We start from the raw sequence: 14,296 nt of genomic DNA on the forward strand, positions 1-14,296 counted from the left end.
TCAAGAAAAGGATGAACAGAAAGTGGACATGGAAGAGTCCAAATGGATTAACAACTAATGAAACCAACTTCATCCTCACTAACAGAAGATATATTGTGAATGATGTTACCGTCCTGAATAAGGTAAATGTTGGAAGTGATCACAGAATGGTAAGATGTACAATTGATATAGATGTAGGAAAGGAAAGGAAAAAACTGACTCTAGTAAATAATACAAAGGTCTTTGAGATAACAGAAGAGGAGAAAAAGCAGTATGTACTGGAACTTAAGAACACGTTTGAGCTTCTGCAGACTGCTCAGGACCAAGATATCGACAAGGAATATTACAACTTTTTGAAAGTGATAAAGCCCAACAAACCTATAGGGAAAAAGAAATCCAAAGAAGAAAAAATTAGTCAAGAAACACTTGTCATGATGAACTGAAGACGACAAATGAAAAGCAAGAAAAACACTGACAGGGAGAAAATTGAGTATACTGAGTTATGCAAGCCATTAGAAAGAGATTCAGAGAGGACATAAGAAGATTTAACACACGAAAAGTAGAACAAGCATTAAGGGAAAACAAAGGATTTAAATCAGCAGCCATGAGCAGTAATACAGAAAGACAAATGATACTGAAACTGAAGAATAGTGATGGTGTACTTATAAATAGCAGACAGGCATAATTCAAGTAGCAGAAGACTACTATAGAGAATTATACAAGGAGCAGCGGAATGATGCCAGCAGTGGGGAAGATGGATTGCAAAGTAGCAACACATACAACATACCCGATATTCTTCCTGATAAGGTAGAACATGCATTGAAGAAAATGAAGAATCAGAAAGCCCCAGGGGAGATGAAGTTAGCATTAGCATTAGCATTAGTAGAGGCATATGATGCAAGAAAGCAAGCTTATTCAGCATCAGCCAAAAAAAAAAAAAAAACCCTCTCCCATTTCACCCCTCCGTTCGTTCGAAATACCTGTCCAGTTGAGCTTTAAATTTGTTTAGGCTATCAACTTCAACAACAAGTGATGGAAGTCGGTTCCACCAACCAACCACCCGCTGGCCAAAGGCAAATTTCCGCACATCTATCCGACATCCGTCCTTCCTCAATTTGAATTTATGCCCTCTGAGGTGATTATTCTGAGAAAGATGAAGAATCCCATTGGCATTGAGCATGCTCAAACCATTCAAAGCCTTATACACCTCTATCAGATCACCTCGCCGGTGCCTAGTCTCCAGACTCTGTAATTTGCAAAACTTAAGCCTTCCTTCGTAAGAGCAACCCTTTGTTCCATTTACTAATCTTGTTGCCCTTCTCTGTACCCGTTCCAGCAGCTCTACATCCTTCTTGAAATGAGGCCTCCAGACCTGTATACAGTACTCAAGATGTGGCCTAACCATTGCCTTATACAAGGGAATAATCACCTCCTTATCCCTGCTAGAAAAATTCCTGTATATCATTGACAAGACACCATGAGCTACTCTTGCAGCTCGTCTGCACTGCTCAGAGAACTTCATATCTGCCTGCACAATTACCCCCAGGTCCTTTTCATTCTCCACCACTGTCAGTGTAGTACCGCAGAGTTGATACATTGCTCTGGGGTTACTGTTACCCATATGTAGTACTTTACATTTGTCAATGTTAATTGACAAATGTAATGTCAAATGACAAATGACAATGTCAATGTCAAAGTTACTGTAGAGTTGTTAAAATTGGGAGGAAGAGAGACATAACACAAAAACTGGTAAGGCTCTTCACAAAGTGCATTAGAAAAGGTGTGACGCCTAAGCAGTGGAATAATGCAATCATAGTTTTGCTGCATAAGAAAGGAGATAAATCAGAAATTGGAAATTATAGACCAATTAGCTTGTTATCCCACATCTACAAGTTGTTCACAAGGGTCATTACTAACATATTAGAAAGCATACTTGATGAGAATCAACCGAAAGAGCAAGCTGGCTTTATGACAGGATTCTTAACTGTGGATCACCTTCACGTAATATCACAGCTAATGGAGAAAGCAAATGAATATAAAACACCATTATGCCTGGCATTTGTGGATTATGAAAAGGCATTTGACTCCATACAGCATAAGGCAATGTTTCGGGCACTGGAAAGACAAGGCATTGATACCCCATATATTATAATTTTGAAGAAAATATATGAGAGTTCTACCTCCTTTATTAGACTAGACAAAGACAGTATGAAATTTAAAATTGAGAAAGGAGTTCAACAAGGAGACACAATATCTCCAAAGCTGTTTACTGCTGCCCTTGAGGAAGCTTTCAGAAGATTAGACTGGTCGCAGAAAGGAGTCAATGTGAACGGAGAGTACCTAAACCATTTACGATTTGCAGATGACATTGTGGTCATAAGCCATGATCTCAAAGAATTAGAGGTTATCTAATCAGTTATGCACAGCTAGTAAGGATTTTGTACTAAAGATGAATATGGCTAAAACAAAAGTAATGATGAACAAGTATGCCACAGAAAGGAAAATAATGATTGAAGGAGCAGTAATCAAAAAGGTGGAGTCATATACTTATCTGGGACAAGTTATTAGCTGTAATAATGATAAATGGCTGGAAGTCAAGAGAAGAATAAATTTTGGATGGATAGCATTCAGGAAATATAGTCACATACTGAAGAGCAATATCCCAGTTTGTCTGAAACGTAAAATAATGAACCAGTGTATACTCCCCACCATGACTTTTGGAAGTGAAACTTGGGCACTCACCAAAAGAATGGAAGAGAAGCTGAGAGCTACACAGTGAAGAATGGAACGAATCATATTGGGCATAAGACTGTTAGATAAGAAGAGAAACACATGGATTAGGCAGCAAACTCAAGCAAAGGACATTCTTATCAAAACTAAAGAACTAAAATGGTCTTGGGCAGGACACATAGCTCGAAGACATGATGACAGATGGATTAAGAAAATAACAGAATGGTATCCAAGAGGAGCTAGAAGAAAACCTGGAAGACAAAGGCGGAGATGGATAGATGAAGTTCATGAGTTTGTGGGTAGTAAATGGATGGCCAGTGCTCAAAACAGAAGGAACTGGAAAGTTGCTGGAGAGGCCTTCATCCTGCAGTGGATTGAAAATGGCTGATGATGGTGATGCTGTTTAAAGAAATTTAAATAATTAAAATGTTATTTAAAATTTTAAAATTTAAATACTTTTCATGAAGTATTGCTGGTTAATATTTTTATTTTGAAGTATACAGCATTGGGAAAAAAAAAAAAAAAAACCTACTGCAACAGTGCATTTGCTATTTAACAACCTGTTTTGTCCAATGATGGCAAAACTGAAAAAAAAAAAAAAGTGTAATGAAATTTGCCTTGCTTAACAGTTCATGTATTTTATAGTTACTGTTTTATATTAAAAATATCACAAATATATTAAATCACATTAAAAACTTTTAAAAAACAAAGGCTAAATTTTATTTTTGGCCAAAATGCAGTTATCTTATAATGTGGATGTTAAAGCTGCCCCCAACATGTTATGTCAAGATTATACTGTACTAATATTAACATGATGTTTATTTATATCACTTATATGAAATTTTCAAATTGTTTTTGGTAATTTACTTCTGGGTAAGTTGCATTTCTTCTTCTTGGTAAACTGATATATGGCCCATTGTACTCAAAGAATTTCTTATCACATAACTGCACTTCAGTAAACCTTTGGTAGCACATAGCATGTCAAGACAGTAACTGATTTCATTCCAAGTGTTTTGAAGCCTCTCTTGAGAAATGGAAGTCACTGTCTGTTCAATCTGGTCTTTTAACTCTGTGACATCTATTATTATTAGCTATATGGTGCAAGGAAGCCTGAGGCTTATGCTGCACCAACCAAAAAATTAAAAAAAAAATTCCCCGAGTTATCCTGAGAGAGAGAGAGAGGACTAGAAGGGAATCACCAAGAAAGAGAAAAATGATGATATCCAGCTCAGGACCCTGGATGTGCCAAGCCCATACTCATCAGATGTGAGCCCCCCCCCCCCTCCGGAGTATGGTGCCTCCGTAGCCAGGTGGGGAGCAGCAGTGCATAGCACATGCTTCTTGATTAGACCAGAGGTTCGAGCCCGTGACCACCAAATACGGAGGATGCGGAAAGGTCAGGGAATGACCACCGCATATCCCCAGAGCAATATGGCCTTAGTTGCTAATTCTCCTAAAAACCAAATAACAAACCGTAACACTGGGAGTATGGTTAATTTTGTTTGCATACACCTTGTCCTTTATGTAGTGTCATTATTATTATTAATATATGGTACAAGGAAGCCTGAGGCTTATGCTACACCAGCCAAAAAAAAAATTTCTGAATTACCCAGAGAGAGAGAAAGAGAGAACAAGAATCAGAAGTAGAAGGCTATCACCAAGAAAGAGAATGATGATGATATCCAGCTCCAGACCCTGGGTGTGCCAAGAAAACTGTAGGTTTGATATCCAGGGAATGAGGAGGCCATGGATTGGGACCATCCTGGCCAATCCATTGATTAGGAAATTTTTTATTGGAAATTTGCACACATGCAAGCTCTAGTATGGCAGTGATGTTCCATCTCTCTGATAGAATAGGTGTGGCTATATATCTTCCAGCAGACGTGCAACATACAATTTGAGCATATCTAAGTAATTTGTGGAGTTCACTGTGAAAAAAATGGCCCTGTCACTTGGGACTATCATGCTCATGTTGACAAACTGAGTGGGAATTTTCAGATCCCCATATGTGGCAATCTGTTAACTTTACCAGAAAGGTGGAATGTCACTTCATCACCGAAAATGACATTTTCTAGAAAGTGCTCATTTTCATATATACTGTTGAGAATTTAAACAGCAAATTCCTCTCATTGTAATTTGTTGTGAGGCTTAATTTCCCGAACAGTTTGCGCTTTTTAAGTATAAAATTTCGCTCTCTTGTGAACCACCCTTTACAGTGTTGCTTGCAGAACTTGCTGCTGCAAGCTTGCTTGTCAAATGGAAAGTATTTGCAGTACTTGCTTGGAAAAATGGGATGCCAAATCACAGTGAATCACTGGTGATTTGGTATCCCACAGCCACAACACACATACGCATATTACTTTCTTCTGTACTGTAGACATTTTAATGCTATACTGTGCTGTGCTGTACTGTTCTGTTCTGTACTGTTCTGTTGCAATGCTTGCTGGGATCAAGGCTGCCAACTGCATGAGAATAAACTCATTGAGTTGCTTTGATAACTGCAACAAACCATTTTAAGATACCTGTAACAATAAAATTTTAATCAAGCTTCATGATTCGTTTCAGCTCTTTTAATTTTGTTGCTTTTTTTGTGTTGTAGATATAATGGCAACGAGTTGACCTAACAGTGTGCCACTGGCTAAGATTTAATGTACTGCCTTGCACATGAAGTCTTTTAAAAAGAATATTAAACTTATAATTGTAGTGCTAACTCCTAACACTTATCAGTACACATTCCCAAATGCATTTTAATAAAGCCAGATTTTCAAAAATATTTCATTAGCAGATTAAAAATATATGTAATTATTGTTAATAAATGAAAGAAAACAGTTATTTAAAAATTAGAATTAGCAACACCTTTATGTATAGTTCTTGAATTTTAGTTTAGTTTGGTTATTAGCAACATCTTTTGCTAAAATGCATTATGGCAAACATCTTAATGGAGGACTTGGAGAGTCATGCATTTGTGGGTCTACCAGATCCCATTGTCTTTTGGTGTGTCGCTACATGGATGATTTGTTTGTGGTCATTCCCTGGGAGTCGGGCAACCGACTTTTGCACCAGCCTTAACTCTCTGTTGCCTTTCGTTCAATTCCATCGAACTGGAGTCAGACAATACCCTTCCATACTTGGATACCATTGTTTGGGGTGAGAGCATGCATTTGAAGATAACAGTCTATTGCAAGCCAATGTATGCTGGCCAATTCACCAGCTACGGGTCAGCACATGCACACAGCCATCTTCTTGGCAGTGCGAGCAATGTTTGTTATTTGGTTTTTAGGAGCATTAGCAACTAAGGCCATATTGCTCCGGGGATATGCGGTGGTCATTCCCTGACCTTTCTGCACCCTCTATATTTGGTGGTCACGGCCCGAACCGTGGTCTTCAAGAAGCATGTGCTATGCATTGCTGTTCCTGCCCACCTGGTTACTGAGGCACCTCGGGAGCCCTGCTAACCCATGCCTGGACCCACTCTAGTTCTGCAGATGAGAGATGCACTGAGATTACTGGGATTAAGACAGACCTTGCAAGGTGCAGCTACTGTACCAGTGCTCTAGATAGGTGTGACCTACAGGCACGTGACCACGTAGCAACCCACAGGACCATGAGCAGTAATGACTCTGCCTTTATCCTGTTCCACCCGAACCTATCACAACAGATTTCTAGAATCTTAAAGGCTCATGGGATAAAGTGCTTACAACTCTCGGGCAGGAAGTTGCGATCCCTCATCTCAAGAGTTAAAACAACATTAAACGTATTTTTAACTACAACCTGTCATTTTCTTTCTATTTTTTCTCTGTGGCATGATAATTTTTTTAATATTAAAATGCATTACTTTTTAAAAAAAATCTCTTGTTAGATAATATTTTCAGTGTACCTGACTTTCCTTGAGAAGAAACGTTACTTTTTCTATGGGAATAACAGTTAAGATCCTGCAATTATGATTTTAGAATTAAAAGAACAAGTTTTTCAAAAAAAAAGAATAGCGTCTCTTAGCACTCCTCTCTGCTATTTTATGTTAACATTGATCAAAAGAACTTGCAAATAGATGGTTTGACAGGCAATTGATTGAAAGAAAAGTTTCAATTTAGTTTGACACTTTTATCAGTGTGCATCAAAAGACAGATAACCCTCTATTTACAATCATTTTCATGAGTTCACTTTTCAGCAGGTGCCTCAGTAGCCAGGTGGGCAGGAGCAGCAGTGCATAGCACACGCTTCTTCATTAGACTGGGTTTCAAGCCCGTGACTACCAAATACAGAGGATGCGGAAAGGTCAGGGAACGATCACCGCATATCCCTGGAACAATATGGCATTAGTTGCTAATGCTCTTAAAAACCAAATAACAAACAAACAAAAGCAAAAGTTGTGACTTCTGCAGGAAAGGTTATGGTCATCTCTTTTTATTGGCATTCAAGGAATGGTTTACCTTAGTTACTAATGCTCCTAAAAACCAAATAACGACAACTTTTCAGCAGTACGTAAAGCTGTGAGTGAGTATTTCCCCTGGTGAAACATCCTATTATACAAGATTCTATATCAGATTTGCTACATTTTCAATTAAAAAGCAGTTAAAAAAGTCAATTAAAAAGTTTTATGCAGAGTTTTGAAAATATGTTTTGGTAATATTTCATTTTGCTGTATTGCTTTCCTCTGTTTTATTTTGTGTGAAGGATTCAAATTCTTCTTCATACTAATAGAGAAGAAGTTTTGAATTTTGAATATAAAATGCTTAAACTGTAAATATGAATAATGATCAATTAAAATAACATCCTATTTTGAAAAATTCATAACTGGCCCTTTACCTTCATTTTATCTGTTTTTGCCCATAGTCAAATAAAGATTGGATTCCCCCTGACATATATCATAATTCTAGTTAAAATGCAATTTCCAGTTTCTTCTCAGCTGAAAGCTTATTTGTATTAAAAAATCACAAAATTAAAAAAGAAAAAAATTAAAAAGGAAAAAAATATGATTTTTGCTCATATACTAATAAGTGTGTTTACACATGGTAAACACACTTGTTTTTGATTATTTTTTTTTCTTCTCTTAGTTTGTTTACATTATGTATCAGTATAATTGGTTATTATCTTCCTTAGGTCTGAATTTAAAATGTATGCGAAAATCACTGGTATAACTTGGGATTTTGACTGTGAACCAGATGAAGTCAAAGGAGGTATATGTATATATATATGTTTTTTTTTCCTTTCATTTTTAATTTTTAGCTTTGCACTATTTATTACTGAAATATTTCTTTGAAGATATTAGTCTCATGGTACTTCACTTTACTCACTTATTGATAGATTGAAACAAAAAATAAGCTGAAGGAAAAACTTACTTTGTTATAATGAAACTTTCTTTTATATAGCAGGGACAAGGTGATTATCCCTTTGTATAAGGCAATGGTCAGACCACACCTTGAGTACTGCATATCTAGCGGCCTTAATTTAAGAAAGATGTAGAGCTGCTGGAAGGAGTACAGAGAAGAGCAACGAGATTAGTAATAGGAACAAAGCGGTGCTCTTACCAAGAAAGGCTTAAATTCTGCAAATTGTAGCATCTAGAGACTAGGTACCAAGATGGTCTGATTGAGGTGTATAGGCCTCCGTAGCCGAGTGGGCAGGAGCGGGAGTGCAGTAGCACTCCCGCTCTTTGAGTAGACGGGGGTTCAAGCCCCTGACTGCTGAATACGGTCGATCTGCCAACCCACACTGGACCAGCGTGGCAGATTATGGTCCATTTCCCTCAACATGAATTGTTGAGGAGGCTTCCATCCTGCAGTGGGTTGATAATGGCTGCAATTTACTTTTTTTTTATGCTTTGAATGGTTTGAGCAAGCTCAGTGCTGATGGGACTCTTCCTCTTTTTTTTTTTTTTTTTTTTTTTTTTTTATGAAAACCCCAAACACGAAAGGTATCAAAACCTATAGTACTTAGTACTGTGCATGGGTTGAAGGAGAAGTATGGGGGAGGGGGAATGCCTCTTGCACTTGAGAGAGCATAAATTCAAATTGAAGAAAGACAGTTGCAGAATAGATTTGTGGAAATTTGCTTTTAGCCAGTGAGTTTATTGATTGCTGGAGCAAACTTCCATCTGTCGTTTTGGAAGTTGATATCTTAAATAGATTCAAAGAAGAACTGGACAAACTGTTGGAATGAATGAATAGATGAAATGGAAAGTTATTTTTTTTTTTGGCCAATGCTGTATAAGCTTTCATGCATCATATTGCTGATGCACTTTGGCCATAGTTGCCGATGTGCCTGATAAATCCCTAAACCAACAACAACAGCATCATATGCCACTACTAATGTTAATGCTATATTTATGTGGTGTATTATGTAGGTAGATTACATTTAATGGTCAAATGTGTGATGGGGGAACAGACCTTGAAATGGAAACATGAGTACATGGCATATCCTTGTTAATTTCATATCAGATTATTTGAAGATATTAATATTTCCTGATTGATGATATAGGGTTTTATATGCCTTTTTAGTATAGGTAATATTGATATATACATGTGCAGTCAATTTTGAAGTCTGAATTAGGTCATGCAACTTGTGATTATTTTGTCTGCTTCAAAAAAGACTGCTCAGCTCAACTGCAGTCAAACACTTGTTATAACAAATTTGAAGAGGCCACAACAGATTTGCTCTTCTACGTAGTATATAGCGCCTCCGTAGCCAGGTGGGAAGGAGCAGCAGTGCGTAGCACACGCTTCTTGATTAGACCGGGGTTCGAGCCCGTCACCACCAAATACGGAGGATGCGGAAAGGTCAGGGAATGACCACCGCATATCCCCGGAGCAATATGGCCTTAGTTGCTAATGCTCCTAAAAACCAAATAAACAAACAAACAAACAAACGTAGTATATAGTATCATTTACAGTATGTTCGACCTTAAATTTTAATTTTTAACCATCTCTCAAGCTTCTTATGAGGTATAGATACAAAGTAAGAGAATTCATCTACTTCTGATCCATGCTATGATTACATGGGTAATTATGAAAAACACTAAAATGATTTGCCCATTTCACAACTTTGGTGCACATCTTTCTTTAAATTACTGCATGCAGGAATTTAGTATGAGAATGACAATAATTGTGTTTCAGAAAAAAAAAAAAAAATGAAACTATTCTTTTTAAGCAGTAATTTCCTATGAGATGTGTGTAATCTTTATCAGTTTTGTTTGTAATAATGTATTATGAAGAAATTAAATATTTCACACATGTAATAACAAAAATTGCCAGTTTTCATTTTTGTCTCCCTTATAACTAGGGCCATGCAGCTTGATCTTATAAGCTGAGTTGTACTTTAAAATAAGTGCTGTATTGTGTATTATGTATAATTGTATAATAATAATAGTAATAAGAGCTGAATTGACGGTATTCACCTCAATTTATCTGCTTAGTTACATGGTATTGAAGTGGAAATGAAATAAAATAAATAAAGACGGAATTGTTAAAAACCTGTAATTAAAATTTGCTCAAGGAAGAAGTGCACTACCTCGTCCCTGATTGTCATTTATAAAATATTAATATGAGAATAAAGTGAAGCCAATAGTCACAACGAGCGACTTTCGTGAAAAACATCTTCGGTTGGCAATGTAGGAGAAAAGGAATTATGTATTTAAAGAATTTTTATGTTCCCATAATGCATTTCGAGACGTGGGAACTTTACGTGCGTAAGGTTTCTCACCGGTCTGGATGGTTAGGACTGTCTGGAATTCTGATAGGTAAATGAACAATCTGTGCCAAGGTCATTAATAATTTCAAAAGCCTCAACATCTTGACCAGCTAGATCCGAGTACTAGAAAGTGGAAGCTAGTTGGAGTTGTGATCATTAAAATCACCAAGGAAAATTACTTCACTATTAGGAAAGTTATACTGGAGAAAGTCAAGTTTCAAAGAGAGGAAGTCAGAGTTCCAAGTGATTAGTGGATTTTTGACACTGATAGAGGCAATGGATGAATTCGATAGAATGTGGGTTTTTTTTTAATCGAAAACCCTAAACACGAGACGTATGAGAACCTATAATACTTAGTACCTTGCACGGGCTGAAGGTTGAAGATAAAAGAAGATACTTGTTGACATTAGACTTGAATTTTTCTGTAGTTTGTAATTTTTAGGAAATGCATATGAAAGAAGGTTGTTCCAGAAAATGGAAGTTGAATGATTTTAAACAAAATAAGATCGAAAAGAGGAGATTCCAAATGACTAAGTCTCTGACAGGGAATGTGAATGGACACACACACACACACAAACAAGCCTTGAAGCAAAAGGAATAATGCAGCGAATAATTTGGAGAACTGAGATGAGCAGTGGCTGAATCAACTGATAACTGGGATTATGTCAGAAAATGTACATGGGATATGGCAGGCTGTAAGTGGGAATGATCATCATCGAGAATAGAACCAAGACTATGTATATTTGTGAAATGAATGACGAAGTTTTTGGGAGATTTAGATCTTTTAGCAGATAAGTGTTTTTCTGTTTTTGGTGTATTCATGGTGTATTCAGACATAAGGAAAGGTTGCAAGGACATGCTGTATGAAGTTATCAAATTTTTGGATATGGTGTACACATGGCAAGAATATACTCAGCTCCTTGACATCCCTCCACTCACTATCTGGCAGAGCAGAGATTATACAGAGACAGTGAGATTATACACTAGCTGATCTGGAAGCCTCTTAGAGAGTTACCAATACTTTGGCTATCTAGTGTGTGGCCTGCCTGCAAATACTGTTTTAAATACATGCTTGCAAATGTACCCTTGTATTTGACCACTTGACTATGACTGTGTAAGTTGGTCATAGGCACTTCCATGAGCAGTTTTTAAAACAGCTCAGAGAGTGAGGTAGAACTGTATTCACATTGAACACTAGAAAGTCTTCAGTGTGAGTACAGCTGAAAAAATTTATATTTGATATTTTCTCGGTCTTGTGGAATTAAATCAATTTTTTGTATTCATAAATAAGTTGCTTTTTAAAAATAGAAGATATTAATCACAGAAGTCACTTGAAAAGAAAATATTACAGGCAACTGTATACTAAAGGAAAAAGTATAATCAAAAAATATATATACAGTCGATTCCGGTTATTAGGGACACATCGGGACTAGTGCATTTTGGCCTGATTAGGTGGCTGCCCCAATTATCCGAAGTTTCATGTAAATAATTAAAAATAAAAATACAATGGACCCGCTTTACAATTGGTTCACTGTACAATCAAATCACGTTATGATGGAGTCACCATCAGAGACGTGGTGTCACACAGATATAAGGGATGCAGAACTGGAATTTGGGGAGTACAATGTCTACAGAAAGGATAGGAAGGGGGGAGGGGTTATGCTATTAGTTAAGAAACACATAAAAACCAAGGAAGTGAAGCCAGTCGACATCGCTGGACAGTGCAGTGTTGATTCAGTTTGGTGTGACATAAGCATTGGGAGATCAAAATTGAGAGTAGGAGTGTGCTATAGGCTTAATGATTCTGATGAGTATAATAAGAAACTGTACAGGGAAATAGAGTGGGAAAGTAAATCAGAGAGTCTTATAATGGGAGATTTTAATTTCACAGATATTGACTGGAATTTGGGGGCTGGTCACTCACACACTAGCAGGACTTTTGCGGATTTATTGGATGATTGTTTTCTACATCAGCATGTTCGGGAGGCAACTAGAGGGAGTAATACTCTTGATTTGATTATCAGCAGTGATTCTTCATGCATTAAGAATCTGCAGATAAATGAACCACTAGGTGGCAGTGATCACAGTGTGCTGAAGTGGGATTTACTCAAAGAGGTAACTACCATTAGGGGTAAAGGGAAGGGTTATTGCTTCCATAAAGGTGACTACGATGGACTGAGACGGTATTTAAATTCTATACAGTGGGACCAACTGATGATGTTACCAACAGCAAATTCAAAATGGGAAGCATTCAAAGAACTTATCTTGGAAGCTACTAGGCTTTACATACCAACTAAGAAATATTGTTCAAGGTTTAGGCCAAAATGAATGTCATACGAATTAATGAGGCATATGGCAGAGAAGAAAAATGCATGGGATACTTACAAATTAACACACGACACAGACGCCTATGATAGATACAAGTTGATATGCAACCAAGTTACAAAGGAGGTTAGGCAGGCGAAGGCAGATTACGAGAAATCCTTGGCAAGGGATGCAAAGAAAAACAGCAAAGAGTTCTTTACTTATGTAAACTCTAGAAGGAAGGGGATGAATCAGATTGGTCCACTTGATATTGATGGGTCAACTGTTGATGATCCTGCACAGGTAGCTAACAAACTAATGAATATTTTGCATCGACATTCACACATGAGGAGTTATTCAGCAAGGTGAATGCCAAAGGTGTATTCAACTCTAGCAGTAAGCTACAGAATCTTGAAATAACTGGGAGTAAAGTGGAGGAGAAATTGTTGAAGATAAACACAAGAAAGGCACCCGGGGTGGATGGGATCTATCCAGTTATATTAAAGGAGGCAGCAAAGGAAGTAAGCAAACCATTAGCCATAATTATGAGAGCTTCCTCGGACTCAGGGGAGGTGGTACCCATAGACTGGAAATGTGCAAATATGACCCCAATTCACAAAGGAGGATCAAAGGCTGACACAAGTAATTATAGACCTGTGAGCTTAACTTCTGTTCCAGGAAAATTAATGGAGGCACTGGTTAAAGAAGCACTGCAGGATCATTTAGACAAGATTTCAGTTATAGCTCGGACACAGCATGGTTTTGTCAAGGGGAAGTCTTGCCTGACGAATTTGATTGGATACTATGATGCAGTCACAAAAGAACTGGATGCAGGGAATAGCTTTGATATTATATACTTGTATCTTAGAAAGGCTTTTGATACTGTTGCACATGGAAGACTGCTACACAAATTGGAGCAGTGTGACATTGGAGGCAAATTGCTGCTATGGATAAAGGGGTGGTTGAGGGGGAGAAGACAGAGAGTGGTAATCAATGGACACTGCTCATCGTGGACTAATGTTATTAGTGGAGTCCCTCAGGGCTGGGTCCATTATTGTTTTCTGTATTTATAAATGATATTGATGATGGTATATCAAGCTTAATGTCCAAGTTTGCAGACGATACAAAGGTTGGCAGGGTTGTCAAGGACACTACTGACACTATGCTGCTGCAACAGGATCTGGAAAGGTTGAGCAGATGGGCTGAGAGGTGGCAAATGAAGTTTAACATTGACAAATGTAAAGTTCTACACATGGGAAACAGCAACCCCAGAGCAACGTATCAACTCTGTGGTACTACACTGACAGTGGTAGAGAATGAAAGGGACTTGGGGGTGGTTGTGCAGGCAGATATGAAGTTCTCTGAGCAGTGCAGACGGGCTGCAAGAGTAGCTCATGGAGTATTGTCAATGATATACAGGAATTTTTCCAGCAGGGATAAGGAGGTGATTATTCCATTGTATAAGGCAATGGTCAGGCCACACCTAGAGTACTGTATACAGGTCTGGAGGCCTCATTTCAAGAAGGATGTAGAGCTGCTGGAACGAGTACAGAGAAGGGCAACAAGATTAGTGAATGGAACAAAGGGATGCTCTTAC

General features: G+C 37.7%; 1 protein-coding gene across 1 annotated transcript in view; it reads left to right on the forward strand.

Moving 5' to 3' along the window:
- LOC150086356 (uncharacterized) overlaps nucleotides 1–14,296 on the forward strand; it is a 69,453-nt gene that overhangs the window by 38,994 nt on the left and 16,163 nt on the right. The window contains exon 4 of the mRNA XM_090371326.1: nucleotides 7,810–7,886. Coding sequence (XP_090227452.1) covers nucleotides 7,810–7,886 — 77 coding nt within the window. The remainder of the gene's footprint in view (nucleotides 1–7,809; nucleotides 7,887–14,296) is intronic.

This window comes from Mastigoproctus giganteus, chromosome 4 (assembly GCF_048544385.1).
Source record: "Mastigoproctus giganteus isolate SK-2022 chromosome 4, ASM4854438v1, whole genome shotgun sequence".
NCBI lineage: Eukaryota > Metazoa > Arthropoda > Arachnida > Uropygi > Thelyphonidae > Mastigoproctus > Mastigoproctus giganteus.